The following is a 23,386-nucleotide window of genomic DNA, read 5'->3' as shown; positions in this document are numbered from 1 at the left end:
TGTGGCAGTTGTGTCCAGGGCACGGAACTAATGCAGTCGTTACCTACTAGTGAATTTATATTTTTTACATTTTCTCTGCTGCGTCATCGAGCCTCATCTAGTGGATGAAAGATCTCGCTCATGGTCGTGTGTCCTCTTGCACACACATATACACATACATTCATACATACATATGCAACAAAAACATGACAATGACTCAATTGTACTAGTAACCTGTAGAAAATGCAATGTCAACTGGTGACTGAGTGTAACACATAACATACATCAAATTCGTATCATATAAAAAGTTGTGGGTTGTCGAAGTTATCAAGTGGGATTTGCGGCGCTCTCTGCAGGAAACTCCGGCGGCTGGAGTTCAAAGCCGCACGCACAGCCGTGCCATATGAGCCATTAAAACATCATCCAGTCTGCTGGCTTCTGCTACATTTCTAAACTCTTTGCTGAGAGAGCGAAAGCCATAGATTGGAGTCCTTTGTGTAACATTCTACTTAGTTTCAGGTTTTACGAAGTTATATGTGAAAAAATCTGGAAGACGCTAACAGGTGGAAACGGTACGTACACGTGTACAGATCCTTAAACTCAGAATTAGAAAAAAATGAGTTAAAGAAGAACGTATGGTAGTGGAGGTAACTTTGTTGAATTGCAATTGATGGATTAGATATGTAGATTACATGTTATATATATATCAGGCCTTCAATATGCATCTACATTAACTTTTGTTCTTATGTTGTAAAAGCATGTTGCGCCATTCGCACACATGCCCTACAGTTGACTACAGGACAATTAACTCGTATATGATCAATTGGTCAAGAAATGGACTACTTGCGTTTGGTGACTAATTGTACTGTTTAGTCGAAAGTGTTGAGCTCATGGAAGACGCAATGTTGTCATGAACGCAATGCACATTTTGTAAGCGTATCTTCCTCCGTTTCTTGTTCTTGTACTCTTTCATAGCGTCTATCCTTAGCCCGCAAAACAAAAACATCTCTTCCAAGTGTTCATGTGTCTGGCCTCGTGTAAGGACATGCCTAAGGAATGACGCTATGAGCGGGGACAGTCTCTGTTCAGTAATAATCTCCCTCAGTATCTGTCATAGTTCATATAATGTTTACTTATATCTGACGTCTTTGACGTGGTGTTGTCATCAGAGCCCTTTGACAGATCAATTTTGCTGAGGATATCAACACATTCTGTTTTACAGACATAAATACAAGTGAATGCAACATGCACATTTAAAAATAAGCCTACTAATTGTGGCTACACCACGACATGTATTTTCACTGTCAAAAGTAGACGTAATAGTTTTGGGACTGAATGTATTTCACTTGTCGATGACTTCGGAGCGAAACACAGTCCTTTATGTAGATATGTCAAAGGTCGTGCTTTGAAATATAACCCATTACTGCATTTGTGTTGTTTCATTCACGCTGTCATATTGATGAGAATTTGAGAAGTTTCCAAATAAAACCTTTTCATCGCTTTGACTATGCATCGCCTCGGAACTATGGCACCTGCATAAGATACGGTTTACTTGTTTCTTTATAGGCCTGGGCTGAAACCTAGCCTAGTCTACTATGCTGATTAGCCAGCCAACGCACTTTTTAATTTTTACAAGGAACATTTTAAACTCCTATTATAATTTTCACTCGGACCGTTTTTGCATCACTGTCATCGCTGGATTTAATATGTCCAAATGCTGTCTATATGGAGAACAGCAGACTGCAGAACTCAAAAGAGATCCTCGTACTTCGGTACTATGGTAGTGGCTAAAAGGTTAGGAAATATTGGCGTGACATTCTGTCAAAAGAAATTAAGATCTTACTGCCTCAGAACTACCCATCGCTCCTGGAGTGATGTAAATGAATCACTGATTGACTAGCCACTTGTACAGGCTAATATGGCCAAGAAGATTTTACATGTGATATTTGACATGAATCCGATGGTAACTGTTTAACCTCTTTTTGGGTCAGCTCACATAACAATTCATATTTGACTCCGGCTGATTTGATTAAGATAAACGTCCCAAGCATTCATGATCAAGGTAAGAATACTCTATGGTTATCATTTTGGAGTACGGCCCTCTATTTCATCCGTGGTTTTGTTGAATGTGAAATGGAGAAGGATTATATTGCAATGTGACATTGCTTGGATCTTATGGCACCAGGTCGCATTTCTTCAATAAAAAGCCTGTAAAACTCAGTCAAGAAAGTTTCTACACAAATATTTACAGTTTTTTTCCGGATTTTTTTTTTAATCAATCGAAGTTCATCTAAACATCAACGGAATCAGATAGACATAGGCTACTGTTTTAAGTAGGGATTTCTATAATTTCATTAATTTCTGCAAAGGTGACGAATTATGTAGATCGATCTATCAATACAAAACAAACTGAAGTTGTGTACTCATCGTATTGCTCAATTGACATTGATAATCAATTGATAAGTGTGAGGTTAATACTCTGTAAATTCTCTATGGAAACATATCTCGAATTTGGACAGAACGGTTCTATTTGTATGCTTCAGATGGCCTTCAAATAGTTTTCAGCTTAATCTCGCAGGAACAAACATTGTGATGTTTTTAGCAGGCCCTATGTAAGAACTCATGCTGAAGAGTCTATCTGAGCAGCGGAGAGAATTTGGATTTTTCATTGTGCCAGAAGTTCATATTTCCAAGGTTTATGCAATGTGTGAAATGTCTTGTAGAATTATATGACCGATTACAACATCTGTGAGTTACTAAATCGCGATGGAAACTAGTGAAAAGTTTATTTATTCATCGGCTTTTTTCACCAGACAATCTTCTTTTTGTTTTGTTTTACAAAGTTGCGCATTCTATAGTCACTTTAGGGTTTTGTCTGGTTTGTCTCAAACTGTTGCCCGTGCGTGCGCGGGCTTCGTTATTAAGCGCCTCCTCCTGCTTTGCTGATCCACGGTCACTTGCGAGCTGGGGCTGACCGAAGTCGAGGGCAAAATTACCCCCAAACTAGAATACCATGTTCCTTGCATTACAGCAATACTCGGTGACTATCCCTTCACAAATCCAGAGGAATAGATTCCATGACGAGTTGGAAGAAACACCGTTTGGAGGACAGAATAAAGAAGCGCGGACTGTCATGTAAAATATATAGTTTTTACCCTTCCGTTTTTATGTAGCCTATGCGAATGCACCCACTATTCTTTCCAGTTGCGTGAACTTACGGAATGGCACCGTCCAGTGCTATGCGTAAAACCGACGAAGTGGGTGAAGATGAATTACTTTTGATCAGTATTCTATACAAATGTTTTGTAGATGAAACGCAATGCAAATGTAGTTTAACAATTCAGTTATGGAACTTGTAACCTGGTTCGTGACATCTTAGCAATGAAGACTTTGCATTCACTGGTTAGCCTACTTTGTAATTTTTTGCTTATCCGTCGTAATAATTGTACAACAGCTTTTTGAATGGATTTAACTTTGGCGATTAAAGTGGAAAGTACAGTAGCCTAACCTTTGCATAACAACAATATTTTTTTTTCAAGTGTCGCCTAAGGCACGGCGCAGGCGCTCTAACTGCTTGCTGTCACTAAAGCATTTTTCTTCACATTGGAAACTGTCACAAGTGACGTCAATCACCGAGAGCTGACCAATTAGAGCGCAGGGTGATTGTTTAGCTCCACGGGCTGCACAGCCTACCATGAATCTCTATTCAGTATATCAAAGCGTCCTGCTGCTGCCTCTCAACCGAATGGGATTCAATGTAGGCACTGAGATAGACTAAACTTTAGAGTTTTATTTTTTTTGTATTTTTTTCCTTGCGATTAAAATATATTTGTCATCATCATTATTATTTTGCCTGCTGTCAAAGTTATTCTAAAATTAGGAGTAATGAGCGTGGATGCTTTGGGAAGCCCTGTGATGGACCCTACGTTTTCCAAACGGAACACAGCGCTGAGATTAGTTGACTTGGCAGGGGCTCACCACCATCACCATCATCACCACCATACCCCTCAGAGCGTGACAGGCTTCCCGGGGTTCAGCAGCCATCCACACTCAATGGCTCACGCGCACCCTGGGGAGATTACTGCGGAACCCCGCCTGGGGCCGAGTCCATTCGGGCCAGAACACATGGGGCACTCCGCGGCCCTCAAAATCAGCCCAGCCCATCATTATCCCCACCACCATCACCACAATCATCATATTGCAGGCCACAGTGAAGTGGTCTCCAGTCAAACGGGAGCTTTTGGCCCGGTGCAGGCGGCGACGGTCCCATACTCTATGTCTCATACGGCCCAGGCATTATCCGCAGGTAGGGATTTCCTCATACGACGAGATCTGACAGCTCAAGCCATGCCAGTGCTGACCGACCAGCCTACTGGTACAGCCTCTCACCACGGAATGTTTGTCTCAACAACAGGTAGCTATCCGGGACACTATGGTCATCACCCCGATGCTGCGAACCATACCCTCTTCCCCGGACTTCATCACGAACAGCCTTCTAACGGAGCTCCAGGTGGCCAAGCACTGAGCGGACAAATACGGTTAGGAATACCTGGAGAAATGTATGTTAGATCTGATCACTTGAGTCAAGTGGCAAGCTCCAGGACAGACCCATTTGCTGCATCGCCTCTGCACAGCTACGGCGGTCTCAATCTGAACATGAATCTCAGCGCTCACCACCACGGACCAGGAGCCTTTTTTCGGTACATGAGGCAACCGATTAAGCAAGAACTGATCTGCAAATGGTTGGAACCGGAACACTCAGTGAAAAAACTATGCTCCAAAACGTACAGCACCATGCATGAACTGGTGACACATGTGACAGTGGAACACGTCGGGGGACCAGAGCAAGCAAATCATATATGTTTTTGGGAAGAGTGTCCTCGAGAAGGAAAGCCTTTTAAAGCCAAGTACAAACTTGTAAATCATATCAGAGTACACACCGGAGAAAAACCATTCCCGTGTCCATTCCCCGGCTGTGGAAAAGTATTCGCAAGATCGGAAAATCTTAAAATTCACAAAAGAACTCACACAGGTCAGTGACTTAACTTCTATTACGCCGCAGACGTACACATGTAGCCTAGTTCTATTTTTTCGAATGTCACTGTCTTTCAAAGTTCCCTCAATGTACCTACGAATATGCAGGCCTAGACTTTTCATTTTGAACTTAATAAATGAAACTAAGATGGCTACAGTGAAACTTCAAATAGCCTCTAAACGATTCTAGATCTATGTGGTTGGACAGCGTAATGATTTTAAATATACACAGGAGAGGTGTTACAAATACAGAGGTGATTAAATATGCCATTAGTTTTGTGCTTGAAATATAGTCCTGTGGTAAATGGTAATCGTTACACAATCACAGAAGAATGTAAGACTGGGCCACTTTTTACATCTGTATTTCTCTGCCCACAATTGGGCTTCTCGTGCTTAAAGTAAGAAATATAACTCCGCAAATATATTCACCTTACCTTGCTCTAGTTGTAGTGATTGTATTGTTCTTGTGCACAGACTAGGTTTAGGTTATGCAAAGCTGCGATTTAGCGGTTTTGGTGTCTCTGTTGAACAGCTTGAGTCACTTCAAATCAAAACATTAGACTATTTGACTCTTTGTGGCCTGTGATGGTTTCTGTAAAAGCTATGACAGTGGGTAAAATACAGTTATCTATCTGTACGTAAACACCCAAGTTCTGGTTCCGAAAGTGTGCTGCAGTATGCTTTTAGTCTGCGGTTTTGGTGTGGCTGACTAGTACTGTTGGTGGCTACTTGTTGCTATTCAGTTGTGTGTTCAGGACGTGTATAGAGCAGCTTATGGTGTTATGCATTTTCGGTATAAGTATATATTGGCAGTCCCTTGAGCCTCACTAATTAAATATATTGAGTGCATGCCACTTTATCATAGAAGTTAAGACCTGGTTATGTTTACGATAACAGATATTTGAGTTGGTTGTTATTTAAACAGTAAAAGTTAGCCTACTTAGTTGTCTGGTGAGCAATAAGATTATAGGATAATAACAGTAAAGGCCCGTCAAAAGTCACACAGAAGGCCCGTACAGTGCCGCACTCACTAAAACTGATGACACTTATCAAGATATCTGCGTTGTGGAGTTGTTGTGGCTCATCAATGATTGTGGCGTAGCATGCAACAAGTCGATGACAAGACGAAACAATATTAGGCACCACCGCCAATGGGAGGTTGCAAGGCTATCTGAGCGCATTTTGTTGTCTGCGGTCCATTTACCTCACCAACTGATGCTGCCCTGTGATTTATGTATTACTTAAACATTATTTGGACTTTTTCAGCCTAGACTTTGACAATAAGCATTTGCACACTTTGAGTGGGCCTAGCTTACCCTTGTGAGAACATGCAAGTGTGCTAAAGCTTGTGTTCAAACCCTTCACATCATTTAGTACACCAATATTTACGTGTGCCATACTTTGCTGTTTTACAGCCTCTAAGAGAACTTGAGAGAACAAGTTCTGTGATGCCCTGGATTTTATCAGGTGATGGCTTGATAACACAGGACATTTTTGCTCCAATTATATCATGATGTGTTGGCTCCCCAGGGCAGAGGGGTTATTTTGCAGGCCAATTCAAATCTTTGGTTATGGCTGTGGTTTCCCAAGGGGCTCCTTCTCGTTTCTTGCTTGTTGTACAATACTATTCCTGATTGGCTCTAGCAAGCAAGCCAGCAGCTGAAGGTCAAATTGATATTCAGCACACAAGTGTAATTAGACAGCAGCTATTACATATTCTCACAAGGACATGGCTATCTTCACCGAAATCAGCATCATATGATTTGAATATAGGCTAATTTATTTGGCACATAATTTAACCTGTCTGTGATTACCACACGCCCTAGAGTAAATAGCCTTATAGCCCGCTATAGCACTAGCACCTATGACTTTGATCCTCCAAATGGTGCTTTTGGACTAGACTACATCACGATTACATATTCATTGCCAACATAATCAGTTTGTGCCATGTATATGGTAAAAGGTGCAATGTTCGTTTAAATTATACTGTTATTTGATTAAATAAATTGTATACACCGCGCAGTAGTATTGTCTCCAGGCTCTGTCTGATTTGGGTACAAAACGCATTTAGATTTTGTTAACTGTCTAACTAGGCCTATATGCAGTACTCGTCAACTGTAATGACATATTTTTCCATCGATCAAATCTATAAAAGTCTTTCATGCACTCAATTTTTGTCACTGATTGTATCATTGGTGCTGTATATAAATCGCATTTCGACTTCTTTCCTCTCATCTCAGGCGAGAAGCCCTTTAAATGTGAGTTTGACGGATGTGACAGACGCTTCGCCAACAGCAGTGACCGGAAGAAGCACTCCCACGTGCACACCAGCGATAAGCCCTACAACTGCAAAGTGAGAGGTTGTGACAAATCCTACACGCACCCCAGCTCTTTGCGAAAACACATGAAAGTGCACTGCAAGTCTCCACCTCCGAGTTCTGGTTACGAATCATCGACTCCATCTCTCGTTTCACCCTCATCAGACTTGGGCCGGGAGCCAGCTCCCTCCTCACTGTCCGAACCTCTCTCCGCGTCTCAGCCAGCGAATCTAAGCGAGTGGTACGTTTGTCACAGTTCAGGTGCCAGCGGCTCCCAGACCCCTCCCAGCGGCTCCTCCACACCTGACCCTTCAGAGAGGCCTCAATACAGGAACCCGCCATGCAGGGACACATTTTAACAATAGTACGAGTAAAATAATAATTCTGAATGGAAAATGCATTGGATTCGCAATTATTTTTTGGGGGAAGAGTCCATTTTCCAAGATATCATCCTAGGCCCTACTTGTCTAAATGCACTGGCATATCGACAAACAATGACACTGCCAATCCTCCAATTGAAATAGCCAGCTATCATGAGTGTTAATCTCTTATACAATGTAATGGTTACTCGTAAGCATGTGGCTGTATTATTTTGTAAATTCAGTTTAAACATCAATATCTTTTTAATTTATTTTTGAATCTGACTTGGACATTTTTGTAATATCGAGCCAAAGTGTTTCAACAAAATGTAAATTTGTATATTGCAACGTTTTAATGTGTACGTGTTAACGGTAATTTTGTATGGTTCAGTCTTTCAGCTATTTTGAAATTTTGCTACTATTGTTTGTATAAAATTAATATTTGAAATTGTTTAAATTTCATAACGAATTATTTCCTTCATTTGTGCTTTATCGAACTATTGACCTAAGCGTTGTTACTGTAATTGCTATGACAAACATAACATTCAAAATTATTGCAGTCATTGGTCAATGTTGGCATTTTGTGGTTTTGTAATACTTGTTAAGGTTTGTTAATAATACATTTTATGACAATTCGATCGACAAGATGGGACTCAACATGTGTATCAAACTGCCTTGTAATTTGTCAGTATTTTAAATAAATTGTGTACTTTAAATTGAAATTGAGACTGCTTCCCAAAGTTCGAATCAAACTTGATGAATTGTAGGCCTATAAGATTTTGATGTAGAGAGAGAGAGAGAGATGACAGGAAAATACTTTTCTAAAATTAAATAGTTTTAGTCACACTTCGAAGAGTTTATTCACACTTTGAATAGTTTTGTCACACTTCGACGTCCCCGGATTTGCCGTGTTTTTAAAGGCAATACGCAAATGTGCACCTTACGTGTATTTTCATGGCCGAAAAATCCTCACGTGCTTGCCCCAGAACGCACCCAGTCCTCCACAAATACAAGTTGACAATACTGATTGTGCTACGTCTTACTTCGCTTCTTTGTGACTATTTTTCTTTACACCCAACATTTTTTTCCTTTATAGCTGGCCTATACTGGCTTTCATGCGGGGGTTATGCGGGCAGCATTTGATGAAAGGCTTGCATATTCCCATCCTGACTTCAAAGTTCTTTTTATACAAAGAGCCATTTCTTCACGACGGTGAATCTTCATGGTGAGTTAGGATTTCTATAGCGGTAGCTGAGTCAAACTCAAATAACGTGGGGCCGAAGCAGAGATCTCCAAAGCCTATTGTGAGGAGTGTAATATTTGCCCGCCCATGGGGTAGGAAATGATAATATATGTTTTTATTCACAAGAAGAAGCAAATGTTCTCCTACTTTTGTCACACTCTTCGATAGAGGCCAGCGACACACTGACGGGTGTGATATGTTTGGGACAATTGCTCATGCATTCAGTGTATTCAGTACGTATGTAATTATGTTTACCATGCGAATCTTTTACGCACTGGTCTATTTAACAATTTAGTTATGATAGCCTATATTCACACGTCTATATGTTGCATTCATTTAAATGGGGACATGCATCCTGCGATGCTATTGGTGAGCATGCCCAATTTTGTGGACAAAGTAAAATATGTCACACACTTGTGATGTGACTTAGTCATAGGCTACACTTTGCATGTACACAATATCTATACAGTATTAATTTAGATGGGCTACTTGCTTACTGGAGTTTAGAAGCTCCAAACGAGTCCTCCGATTTTTCAAGTCGGTCATATGTAAAACATTTTCTAGACGTGATTGAGTTGTGCTTGGAGATAGATTTAGCAGTAGGCTAAAGGGCAGGGAAGTGAGTGGTCTCCCACTTTCTTTTCAGCTCCCGAGGAAGTCTGCCAAGAGTAGCCTACACACGGCCCTCTACTATCTGATCAGATGCGTTTTGAGTTTGTGTCTTTTGGTATTGTCTGCCTGTTTACTCTTGCCAAGTGCCCAGCTGAAAAGAGAGAAAATAAACACCGTGGCAAGAAGGGAAAAACTTTACAGTTGATTCCTCCTTAGTACTAGCTCTTGTGCGAGTGAATAGAGAAAGGCATGATTCAGTCTGAATTGTACCGGGAAGCCTTTGAAGTGGCAGTTATTATCAGAGGGATTCTTCCATGTCGTCTAAACGACGTCGATGACACGGAAAAAGCCGCTTTGTCACTGATTCTGTCCGCCCCAGACTTGTTGTCGTCGATCTGGCATAAAAAACTTCAAAAAGAAAGAAAAGTTTTAACTGTTTCACTTTTTCAAACCATGTTTAATTGTCGGTCTAGTGTGTATTACCTCTATGTGTGTGTGTGTGTGTGTGTGTGTGTTAAAGAGAGAGTGTGTGAGTGTGTGGGAGAGAGAGAGAGAGAGAGAGAGAGAAAGGCAGGGAGAGAAAGGAAGAGTATGTGTGTTTGTGTTCCTGTCTGCGCACGCGTGCGCGGGCGTATTTTCGGTCATATGTGTTTAAGCAAAGAAAGAGGGACCGGGAAGGAAAGATTTGGGAGGGGCCATAGGTCGTGTTCAACGTCAATGCGAGATTAATCGTTCAGCCAGAGATGAGTGAATACAGTTTATAAACAATAGACTGGGTTGAAGAAATTGTAACAAATTAAGTTACTTATTCAAAAAACAATAAATAGGCTGAGCCCAAAAGTGGTACATTTGGAACTCGATGACGGCATCATCGTCGATTAATGCCATAGAGAGGGGGAGAAACACAGCATTGTCAGAAATGTGAAAATAAATTGAAATTAAAAGGCCTGTATTTAACACTGGTTACAGTGTTTTAGAAATTATTATTATTATCATCACTGTTGTTGTTATGTTAGTGCTGATTTGAATGGATCAGGTCTGATTTATTTACAATTTTATCAATCCAACCAGCCTACTGACGGAAGGTATGCATGTCATAGTTGCCAGAGCATACTTACCAAGCATAAGCCAAGTGATATCGTGGTATGGACTATGTGCAAATTATTCATGTACATATGATAGTTGAATGTTTTAGGAGCCTTTTAAACACACACACACACACACACACACACACACACACACACACACACATATACAAGCAATGCAACACAACAATTTAGCAGTTTTGCGTTTTATTTTAACCAATCATCCTAAAAGCCCAATTTGGAGGAAATAGAAAATTAATTAATTTAATTTCAGTTCTTTGGTCCTTTTAGTGTTATTGCGACACACTTAGATTCATTTGGGTGTGAAATATCATTTCTTTGTAAGATAATGGAGGCGATAATCCCACTTCCGGAAACTGTCTTGCATTATTTAACAAAGCCCTTTTAATAGGGGATTAGCAGTCTCTCAAGAAAAGAAAAAGCATTTCTGCGGCCCATTCAGCTTTCTATTTCACGTCATAATTGCACATCACTGTGACCGGAATTGGCATGCAAAATCACTGGACAGGTGCAATGTCAAACAAGTAGGCTACCTTCTAAGCAAAAATGGGAAATGGCTGCAACATACAAACCCCCACCTCCATACGTAATGTTCTCTCGATGTAAGCTGCTCATAACTGGCTCGTTCTGAGTTGTCTAGGAGTTACACAATATAATTTGGCATGCTAGAATTCATGTAACCATTCATAGCCCGGGATAATTACACTATCCAACAACTGTCGATAAACAAACAATACACAAGGGGAAACACGCGATGAACACTAAGACAGTGAACTTCTATGCAGACACATCACCTAAAATAAGAAATTAACTGTACTGGATCTCAATTCATGCTGTTGAATATGGCGAGGAGGTGGCGTCTTCTGACCTAACTGAGGACTTTGGAGAGACCCGCCTATTCTGTATTGCTTGTTTTTTTTTTTAACTCTAGGCACAGTTAAGGTGGAAAATCAATGAATTTTAAAATGTAAACACGATACCCACGATAGATTCGACATTGTTTTAGTATGGCAAATGCACATATCTATTCTACGACTATTCCCCATGGCCTCTTGTGGGTAAGGTCAGGTCCCTGCTGTTCAACAGAAATGTGTCTGCTTTCTGATGTTGAAAGGCCGGAAACATGGGCCACACTAATACTATTGCGTACAAACGGCAACTTGGAGCTGGAGAAAGTTGACTTTTCTGAGGCGCAATTCTCTAATTTTTCGTAAGAGGGTCACAAAACACCTATTTGGCATTGTATTGACATACTGAAGAGGAAATATAACTTTTCAAACATGACACTGACGAGTAAAGGGAAATTATATTGCTTTTGAGATAAAATACGTGATAAGGTAAATACTGTCGAAAATGCGACCTAGAAGTTTAGCGTGATAATTGATGAAAAAAATTATATCACAACACGCCATGGTGATTCTTCAGCAGCATTAAGTTTGGGCGCGGAACTGTATTATCCAAATAAATGGCAATCTATAAGCTACTTCGATTAATATTATGTAATGCATTTATGCATATGTTCCCTACAAAACGGTTCTTCATCTAGTTTCTAAACTTCTTGAATATGCTTGTCTTCATTGCATTTGGTTGTATTTAGGTGTTATTCTGAGAGAATAGCGCAGTTCGACACTTGCTTTGCAAAGCGAACACTGCTTGATCTCCGCAAGACACGCAGTATGAGGAAATGGTAAGCGTCTGATAGAAAATTTCAGTCAGCAAAACGGCTAATTTCTGAAGTGGGTTGACTGAATCTGGCCCCATGAGTGGATTACCACCGTCTTCTATTTTCAGGCACTAAGTTATTTTACTTTCATGGATGAGCGCGTCTCCTTCTGAGAGAATCAGCCCCCATAGTTACTGAGACTGAACGTTGATCTCTAACAACCTTCTCATAATGTGGCAGAATGTGCCACACTACTTCGCACCTGCACTCTGAATAGGAACTCTCTTTCAGTGTAAGATACGCTTGTTGGCCTTGAGACTCAAAGCAGCTGCGTGAATGAGTCGAACGACCCGTACTTATTTCGTTTCCTTTGATCGTAGATTTCCCTCTTTAATTTGTTCTTATAGTTGGCAACAAGGACTGCCTATTTAGTATAGTAAAGTTGAACTAAAAGTGGAATATGAACCAGAAAATGGAACCGAATCCACCAAACTACAGAAAAAGGAACTTCGCCATTGGGTTTTCATTTGATTTAGCGTAGAAACACGTTTCGACAGTTACTGCTTTGATTTGAAGTATTTTTTCTTTCTTAAGGTGATGTAAATACATGTTGATTTGGCGCAATTGATCGTTGCTCAGATGCATTGCAAGCTGAATATGCAGTCGTGTGAGTCAGTGCATGTGTGTGTTGGGGCTCCATTTGCACACGATTCAACAGTTGAACACTGACAGTTTGTATCGTGATATTATAATTGCTGCATAAAGAAACCAGACATATACATATTCACTAACGACAGTTGGAAACGCCTCTGCAGCTTTTATATATGAATACCGATCGAATTATATGATACTGTTAGCAGGATCCCAAAGCCGCATAAGTTAACATTTGTAAAGTTGGTTAAACTCCTTATGACGAAATCCACTTAATATTAGCCCAAATGTCCAGTCCTCAGAAGGCCGCGTCTCCAAAAGAGTGAGAAACCCTACAACAAATTATAACTTTTTGAGCCTTCTTAAATGCGGAGCTCACAGACACAGCCAGAATTAAATGGTTCTATATTAGACCAGAGGGTGAGGCTATCCATCAAAACCAGACACATGCTCTTCCAGTGAATACAGAACACTGCAATACCAATAGGCCTAATGAAAAGAAGGGGGAAGTAATGAGGATTTTCATGAAAACTTATCGGATTCATATAAGTGGGCCATACATCATAATCGTGGACAAATGATTATGAATTGGCAAATGTGCCCTTCAGCGATTAAATATTTCTGCGACATAATTAATCATCTCTGGGCTCATCTCTCCTTGCCATCTTGTGCAGCCATGTTCGGGCACGCGCATGTGTTTATGTGTCTTGATTAAGTAGTGTGTGAAAAGAACGAGTAGCCTACGTTATGTGAGTGTATAGTGACTGAGTTGAAAGGTATGACAGCATAGCGTGACAGTGAGTTCCAAGTTGGCTGAATTCACTTAAGAAACCACCCCCTTTCATCTTAGACAAGGATGCTCTCTCCAAATGTCTAAACCAGGACCCAGAACAGAGCATGAGTTGGATAGAAGGGAAACCAATGCACACCAAAAGAGGATTATAGTTTTAAAAGCCGAATGCAGGAATACTGTTATCGAAAGTCCTACATTTCGCATGGTTATAACTCACTAAGAGTCACCGGGGAAATGGCGGTGCTATATCATGACCAGGGTTGGTAACACTATATGTTCACCAAAGAGGAGCAGTTTAAAGGGTCTTCCCTCCCGCTGCTCCAAGACACGTATAGTCTACCATCCTGCAGCACATCTGCTTTGACCCTCGCCATCATCTGGAGTGGGGCAAAACAATGACTGATAACAAACACGAAACCACGAAACAAGCATTTTCCTGTCGTAGGGTACATTACATGGTCTTCCAATCAAATTTAGATCACAGACGATAAGTGTGCCCTCTTCTATCCGCTTCCACTGAATAAAGCGTGCCTTCAGCACCATGTGTACAAAAACATATTGTAGGCAAAACCTTGGCTGAGATTGCCCCACTCTTCAGAGGCTTCGAATTTCATGTACCTTGGGAACGAATCGTTTTTTTGGCCTTCCTCTACAACCGCGGAGAGGAGTGGAAAAACTCCCAGAGAGGCTATGACACCAACTGTACAGCCGATAGTTTTACAGGCGCTGTAAAGTTCAGGCTTGTCCCGTTGGATGGAGGAAAACCGCAGGTCTTTTGTTTTGCGCTTGATGAAGTTATATTATTTTATTCTTTTTTCAAAGTTTCACGGTTAAATAGTAAAATGATCCGGATGGAGTTAAATAGTAAAATGATCTGGATGCTGTTAAGTTTTTTCCATGTGTCTATGCATTTGTCATCCATGAAAATAATACTTGGCTACAAATCAAGCACACAGACATTGTAAAGATAATGGGTCTGTTTTTCCTCATGAATCACAATAAATGTTTTTAAAATGTAAATTCATGCAGCAGTAGCATTCCGTTTTAAGCCATTGGTTTATCTGCACTATTTCACATATCAGCTCGGAAATGTGGTGTGCATATGAGGGCACAGTTTGAAAAAGAAGCATAATTCGTGTGATCAGTCTACCAGCAACAAAGACTTTGGGTCATTTCTCCATCTCCCGCAGAAAAGACATTACGCCTCACTATATTTACATACACTATGATATTTGTCAAACATTCATAAATTACAAACTAATGAAATGTTCGACGGCCCCAAAAGATCACATTAACGCACATGTCGACTTTTTGTATTTTTGATACATCTTTGTTAAGTTTAATGCCATTCATTCTATCACGCCCTATTAACCGTTATTATGTCATCGGCCAGTCGATGACAGTTGCTTGTCACAGTAGTAACATTACCTTGTCACGGTGGACTTCCTTGGTGAAACAGAGGCAATAGACTATAAAGACACAAACGAATTTCTTTGCAGATATGTAAGCTAAACTTTACAGTGTAAGAAGTGTGGTTCAAATATAAACATATTTCAAGTTTTCAAGTTGTGTGTGTGTGTGCGTGTGTGCGTGCGTGCGTGCGCGCGCATGTAGCCTACACTCATGTATCTGCATATAACATTATTATTATTATTATTATTATTATTATTATTATCATCATCATTATTATTATTTATATTGTTATTGTTGGTGTTGATACGTTGTTGTTGTCGTTATGTGTTATGCGTCGTCTTCTTTCTCTTTCTCTTTCTCTTGTAGGCCTAGTTCCTGTTAGTTAGGATGAACTGTCTTTTTGCATCAGTGCACTTTTTAGAGGTGAGGCCGTGAGTGAAATGTCAACAGCCACCTGCGTGCTATTAAAGCACTGAACAGGAAGGGGGAGCGGGTCAATATTAATCACTGGCGAGTAAAGTGTCATTCAACCGGAGTTCATTTCCTTCTCTGCATTCTTTCTCTCTTTTACGCCAACTCGACACGTGGCCATTTTTAAAACCACTAATTGGGAACCATGTTGAAACAGTTTTTCAACTTTCTTTAGCGCAGTATAGATATAAAAGTTGCATCAAGCTCAAAATGTGTTTTGTGAAAGTATTTGATACAGGGATCGATCAAGAAATGTATTGTGTGTTGATCGACTGGGCCCATGTAGCCTACTGTCATATCTTAATCATGGAGGGAAATTGCATATGAACACATTTTTTCCTTGGGCACATGACTGTATGCAAATGAGAAATAATCAAATAAAAACATCACGGCCAGTTTATGAGTTTGCCACTCATTTTGATTTGACAGCATTGATATAAATGGGCAGGTCCATAAATTCAGATACACCATGGTTAATAGAACAGAAACGTCGTCGCTGTAATACGTTTTATATCGCCAGCATGTGGCTGCGGTGGCATGAGCCATATTGCTTTTTGTGGGCTCCAGTTTGCCGAGGGTCACCGTGTCAGTCTGAAGCAGAGACAGCGTAGGCACTCTCATTATGCAAATCATTCCATTGCTATAGTAGTTGAACTGTGTTATTTATGTTAGCAAGAGCACCAGAAAGATCTGTATCAATGACGCAAGAGAACTTACCACTATCACCTTCCTCAGCAGTATTATTTCAGGCATATTTTTAGACTCTAGAACTAAGTTCTTCCAGGATATTACACCAGGGATGCCTCTTGTCAAATCAGAAAATTAGGCTTTGTTATGTTTTTTTCGAAAATATCTATAATATATATATATATAAATGTCTATATGCATATAGCTGCACATGAAAAACTATAATAACCAGTATTCAGCTCAATTTATTTTGATAGCTTGTATTATTCATGTATACAAATCACAGTGTTCTTATTACATGCTTTTGAGGTTATTTTCTGAATGCTTTGAGAACTAGGGCGTTTTATCGTTCATGATTCGTAAAATTAACATGCAGTGAGTATAATAATATCTACCCAGGCTTATCCCTGTTGTCTACGAGTTAATTCATGAAAAGGAAAGTTTCTATGCGACTTTTCTCCTCTTATATAGAAAGACTTCAATAATAAGTCGACCACTGTGACATTCTTCGGGCTTAGTCTATTTTTCATAATACTCTTTTGTGCAGCTGAGGAAACTGCACAGAGGAGAGACGAGGACTAGTCTGGAATTTCACCCCCTTATTTGTTCTCACTCAGTGTTAACTGCTAGTTAAAAATGTCAGAGAGCTCCAGATGAAGCCCGTGGTAAAGCAAACCAAAGTCTTTTTACGACATCTGAAGAAGCTTGTAGGGGGTAAGTCATATATACATTATAAACAACATCAACACGTTACATTTCGCATTTAATATCACCTTTTTTTCAATGTGTGATATTGAAAGGGTAAATTAAACTAGCAGAGCAACGCTCAATGCAGTATCAACAAGAGAATTAGGAAAGCTATCACCTCGCCATCCTTATCTTGCCTTGATGCCAGACCAGGGACCGCTGTCTATTTTCTCAGCGTAATTAACTATATGCTTAAAATCAATTGTTTCCCGTGCTCAGCCAGGGTCCATGGCTACAAGCAGAGAGAGGCCTATTTTTGCACGTGTGAAAGCAGGAAGCTGTTCTACCTGTCATTCATTAAGTCGACAAAAACTCAATAGAGGGAGAGGGGAAGCTAGATTAGACCTGCTCGTTATACCTGCCGTGCAATTAAGGCTACTTGTTCTACTAATCCACCTGTCTGCTTTGAATATAATTGAACTTGCTTGAATAAAGCAGAAAATAGTCAAGAAATACCTGCCTGCATGCCCTACAAAAGCATGCATTTAAAGTCTTAAAATTGTCCCTGCAACGAGTTATTTTTTTCTCTAGTTTAAAGTTTCATTAAGTATCAGGGGGATGAAGGGTATCTATGAAGTGCCTTGGAGCAGTTGTAATTTTAGTTATAAGGAAATGCAAAGTTGATCTGTCGAGCATATTCTGCTGAAGGGCGTTCCACGGGAAGTAAAGTGGTGTTGCTTAATCATTGGTCCGAAAGCCCCAAATTATCGTGAGCAGCACGTTAATTTCCCTGGTACCATGGCAAGACAGATATAAAAGGGAGCGAATGAAGAAAAATCTAAAAGAAAAGAGGAAGGAGAAGAAAAAAATGGTAATGTGTGATGTTGTTCTTTACCATCCCCATCTCTCCAAGTCTGCCGAAAGGGGCCTATAAGTGCTCTCCCCCCTCAACTTGTAGGTGAATCAGCGCGCACTTGAACTGAGAATAGAACTTGACCTTTGCCTTTATGTGTTTTTCCCAATGTTTGTCCAAATCACAATTGGCTTTTCTACGGGACGTGCGCGAGCGTGACACATCCTTTTCAGCTGATGGATGTTCTCAGTGAGAGCGAAGACTGAGATTCTGAATAGCTTATGGGTGTTTGTAAGTATTTTGTGTTTGGTAGACGTTTTCTAAAAATATGAAAACTGCCTTTGATATATGGAAACCCAGTGATTGAAATAAACCAATATGAAGAGAGAAGGTTTTTTTTAATATAGGCTACTTTTCATATAAATTAGCTTGTGCAAAATTCCACACCCAATATCCATATTGGCGTTTTGGCCCAAAACTGTCCCAATCAAAGGAATTATTTGAATGAGCACTTCAATACGTTTCTTTAAAGATTCAAAATACTCCATACAATTACGAATGATGTAAAATGAAAGCAGTTTTCTGTATGTGGTATTTCGGATGATGTTTACAATATGTATATCTCCTCCATTTACTAGTTTAGGGTGCTCATAAAAGATCTGGTAAGTGTTTTTGTTTTCACACTGTGGAAATTACCTTGTTTTTACTTGCGCACTGATTAGATGCATCGATAGAAAACATCCTGGATTTGAGATATGACTAACAGTCCACTGTAGAATCGTAGGTTTCTATGAAATAACTGCGTCATTGCATATAATGTATCGGACGAAGTAAAAAGTTCCATAGCATAGGCTTAGCTACAAGTTCACAACACACGCGAGCGCACGCACGTGCACAGAGAGAGAGAGAGAGAGAGAGAGAGAGAGAGAGAGAGAAACCTGATGATTGCCCTAGTAATTCAAACGAAGCACCACTGAAAGCTGACACTAGACACATAAAAGCAGCTATATAGAATTAATATTTGGGTCAGGATGCCGTATGAAATACGCAGGCCAGCAGGGAATGAAAACATCTCAGGAATCCCCTATCAAGTGAATAGCCGTTAAAATGAAACCACTGATTATGAGTTTACGAGTCGTTTGTGATATATGGAGACGTCACCGTCGTACCGTTTTACTGGTAGTAGTACCAGTGTCAAGTTTATTCATTCAACTTAAACAGAGGTCTTAAGAAACTCCATTTGAATCAATAAGATCAGAATACAAACCTATGTAGCCTATTCAACAATCTGAGATATTATGACTAAATCTGGCCCCATCAACCATCAGTTCTCTGACTTTTTGCCATTTCTTAGTAGTCTTAAAAAGATCTAAAAGCATGCCCAAAAAGCATCTCTCATAACTTTGTTCTTTTCAAACTGTTGATCAAAAGGCCTGAATTTGTGTCGTGAAGATGCACATTGTTAAGGTGACAACCTGACAATGCAGTAAAAAGCCTGTCCACCAGAAATGTCAGTGGATGAAGGGCTGAGAGGGGATGGGTGTGGTGGTGGTGGTGGTGGCAGGATTTGATGATGGGGGCGTTGAATTTAGAGGATTTTTTTGCACGATGTAGCCTACATGGATTTTTTGATTTGGCGCAGCAGCCAACACTAACCCAGCGCAACCTCTGCTTCTCTGTGAATGTTACGGACACATTCTATAACAGGTGTAATAAATCAAACTTCTCGGTGTGTAGGTGTTTGCGTGTGTCCACGATTGTGCCTCTATGCATGTGTGCAGAAGGGAAAGATAGAGCCAGAAAGAGAAAGCGTTAGAGAGAGGGAGGGAGAGGGTAGACTGGCCTCTCTTTCAAGCCCAAACTCATTGTCTGCTTTAGTGGCCTACAGTAGAGCGCCATGGCGGCGCAACCTGCTGCTTTAACAAAGAGTTGAGACGCTGAAAGGCAGCTGAAGTGACTTGAGCGCGGACATCAACAGAATCAACAATATTTGTATTCATTTGAGAAATGAGGGGTTTGAGTAACAAGACAAAACCAAACAAAGAACAAAAAGCCCGACCATGAATACTGGCATTGTCCGTTGCTTTTGGATTCTGATTCACCATATCATAACCCCCGCGAAGAAGAAAACATCAATATTCCAAAGGAAGGCACATGTTTCTATGGAAAACTAAAGAATTTCAGGGCACAACAGATCTTGTGTAGAAAATAAGAAGGAGAAATAAAGGAGATCAAAGGGAACGCTCTTGGGAGCGTGGATGCGTCTGTGAAGCAAAGATAGACGATGTTGACTTTTAAGTACTTGGCAAGATTTGATGCTTTCGCCCCAGTCCCGTTTCCAAGGCAGTCTTCAAAGAGCGACTGAAGCAGGCGGATAGTCTACTCCCTCATCAGTCAACAGAGTACGAGGGACTGAATGAACTTTTGACTACATGTCATCGAACAATGGCCACAAGCGTAGTGAGTCTATAATAATTATAACAACAATAAAACATTAACTGGAGAATATAAGGTATGAGACTATTTATACAGCACTATTCACGTGTGTGTCATTTGGAAAGAATCGCTATTAGAACCCACATTTATCCAAGCCAAGTATATTTCACACAACGAAGTGGAAGCTGCTTGCAGCGGGCAGGAATCCTTGGACCATAATACAAATAGTAAGGTTAGGCACATTTACATTTAGGCATATTGTGTGTTTAGTGCGAAAATAGCCTAAGCTCAAGGTTGCCTAGGCTAAAGGCAAATCCATTTCCAGATATGCCAGAACTCATGCAGCCATTTTAGTAGCCTATACTCTAGACTGATCATTGATGGACAATGTTTTTTGTAATACCCATGAGGAGTTGGACACGCATATGTAGAAAGCACTGAGATAGCGTGACGGAGGTTGTAGGTAAACACGAGGGTCGAACCTCAACAGCCGTCCTGCCCACTATTGTGCTGAGACAGACCGAAACCTCCCTCGATGTCCATTCGGCAGAAAAGTTCCCAAACAGAGTGGAGTGCTCAACATGAATTGACTGCACTGTAATTAGTCAGTCAGTCCTCCTCTGTCTTCCCGTTGGGTGGACTGGGGAAATGGAAACGTGTGGGAAAGGTGATTTAAAAGAAAGAAAGAAAGCCGAAAACGGGTTTTGGCCAATTTTCACCAAAATTAAGTGATATTAGGCGTAAGATTAGACTAAACAAGTCTTCAGAGAAACTGGCTAAATACAGCCCGAGCCAAGATTCAAACTTAAAAAAACAGTGCAATTTGCATAAACATTCATTCATAAACACTGAGGCCGCGGAAAAATAAACAAACAATTTATGTGCCTAAAAGCAGAATAAAATTCGGTATTTTATAATGAAATGTAATGCAACCTTATTTATGCATAGTGGAAAATGAAAATGTTATTTCTGACATCTTAACAAGGTTAATGCTGTGTTGTCTGTGTTAACGTTAATGCTGTGTTAACACTTTGTAAATTATGAATGGATATTTCGAGTTGCATGTCTAACATCTCTCTTATAGCAGTTTAGCAATTAATTAGAGAACAAAAAGTAACAAAACATAGACAAATTCAAGGGTGTTAAAAGCAGAAAATTACAGTCACTTGAGTCACTGCGGTCAACGCTTACGAGGTCCCAGAGAAAGGAGAGAATCTGTTTAGAGACTTCCTAACATCTCGCCTGCTGCAATAAACAAACACAAACAAACACTAACTGTTCCACGCTCAATTTAACAGGGTGGCACGTTTACCCTGAGCGCTCACACCACTGAAGCCCATGGAGATGTGTTAAAGACCACAGCATCCGTGATCAGGATTGTTTTATTGGCGCAGAAATTCTGACAATGGCAACAATTCTGAAAGTAAGATAATGATCAGTAGTCTAGCCTACTATTTGACAATGTAAACCTTTACATATTTGCACTGGTATGCTAACAATTAAACAAGTAACCATTAAAAACATATAATCTCTCACAAAACATCGGAATTTGCTGTGCTTTAGGACGCCTTAATATCAATTTGATCATTATTTTGATTTTAATTACTAGCTTATTTCTGGTACATGCAGTGCATGCATGAAAACACATATTTTCTTTCACTCTCAAATAAATATAGTTTTCAGAATCACTGATTTTGTTTTATTTGTATTATTTGTTAAATAATTGCGTAAAGTGTGTATATATCAATTTACAGTTCAGCTTTAGATTTAATCAGACTGGGTTTTGTTTTCCTATGAGGAACAGATTTAAATGAATCAAATTGGCGACCAGCAACAGTGATGGCTATACTGTACCAACTGCTGAGTGCCTGTCTGAGCTATCCTGGGGTGGTAGGGAAACACTTCACCTCTCTCACCCCCATACCCCTCTCCTGAGGTGGGGTTAGTTGTGGTGGTGATGCCCCATGCACCATGCGGGGGTGTTAGGGCTACACACATGACAGGCACAGAACACAGGCCGGTTTGAGAAGGAACTGGTGATTTATGCCCATCAGAGTTTAAGGGGCTTGTCATGTCAGCAAACGCATAGGTGTTGACAGGCGTGGTGGAGCGTTTCTCGCACACAAGTGTTCATGAATGGCGTGTAAGTGATTCTTTTGGTCCCACTAGCCTGAGGTGGAGCTGTTATCGGCCTGGCATAATGTTTGTGTGTGTGTGTGTGTGTGTGTGTGTGAAAGAGAGAGAGAGAGAGAGGGAGAGAGAGAGAGAAATAGAGAGAGAGTGTGCTCTCATCCATTGAAAGCATACAGCCTCTGATATGTCAGCTCAGTTAGTTAGGTTTGTTAGCCTGATGATATGATGTGCTTTGCTTCAGTGGAGCTATTCCATATGCATATAGCACTTCTAGATGGATTTGAAACTGATCCCAAACCAGAGAGCAATGAAATAATAGGCTCATGTAAGGCATGTACTGCAGTGGTGGACAGGAAGCAGCCTGCTGCATATTTGCCACACTATTCAGATTTAAGATGTAATAATGAGTGAATTAGCTATAGCCTAAATTCCTCTGATGTACTATTTTATTAGAGGGAGCATCATTTTTAAGTTGAGAAAGAAAAGATCATTCATTGTATATTCCATAGGATCTGAGGGTGACTGTCAACTGGCCAAATTCTGTCCAGTCAGCATTCTACCTGTGACACAGACCTGTCATTGTACAGCATATTTGAAGGAGCTATGAATGTAATGCTAACACAGGAAACCAACTACACAGACCAGGACTCACCTTTCTCAAGTTAGCAAAGTGCAGCATGACCGTGAATCAAAGAAATGGGACTGTGTCCCAACAATGCATTCATGCATCAAAAGATTGGAGTCAGACTCTCCTACCGTACCCCATCACACAAGACAAATAGGCAATCTCTCATCAAGAGTTACTTTGGGATTGCTGACTAAAGCTGTTTTTTGGGGGTTGTCATATTGTTAGACACATTGGTTAATTCAGAGGAGGAAGACATTATATAATATCGGTCCAATTTATGGAGCAGGCATGTTGATACTCTGCCAGTCAGGCGCTGTCAC

The 23,386-nt window shown here is 40.4% G+C and overlaps 1 protein-coding gene across 2 annotated transcripts; it reads left to right on the top strand.

Annotated features, from left to right (window-relative positions):
* The first annotated feature begins 3,864 nt into the window (after positions 1-3,864).
* Positions 3,865-7,690, top strand: LOC143130893 (zinc finger protein ZIC 4-like). Of its 2 annotated transcripts, XM_076290162.1 has the most exons (3): positions 3,865-4,285; positions 4,394-5,011; positions 7,254-7,690. In XM_076290162.1, exons 1-3 carry the CDS (start codon positions 3,865-3,867, stop codon positions 7,688-7,690), a joined length of 1,476 nt encoding a protein of 491 aa, XP_076146277.1. The 2 variants fall into 2 exon arrangements, with proteins under 2 accessions (XP_076146277.1, XP_076146274.1); XM_076290159.1 differs by having other exon boundaries at positions 3,865-5,011.
* Positions 7,691-23,386: the final 15,696 nt, after the last annotated feature.

Source organism: Alosa pseudoharengus, unplaced genomic scaffold (genome assembly GCF_046254945.1).
Source record: "Alosa pseudoharengus isolate Yale_2024_CS ecotype anadromous, Long Island Sound unplaced genomic scaffold, YU_APseudo_1.1 YU_APseudo_1.1_scf_18, whole genome shotgun sequence".
In the NCBI taxonomy this organism is placed as follows: domain Eukaryota; kingdom Metazoa; phylum Chordata; class Actinopteri; order Clupeiformes; family Clupeidae; genus Alosa; species Alosa pseudoharengus.
This window is presented reverse-complemented; position numbering and strand designations above follow the sequence as displayed.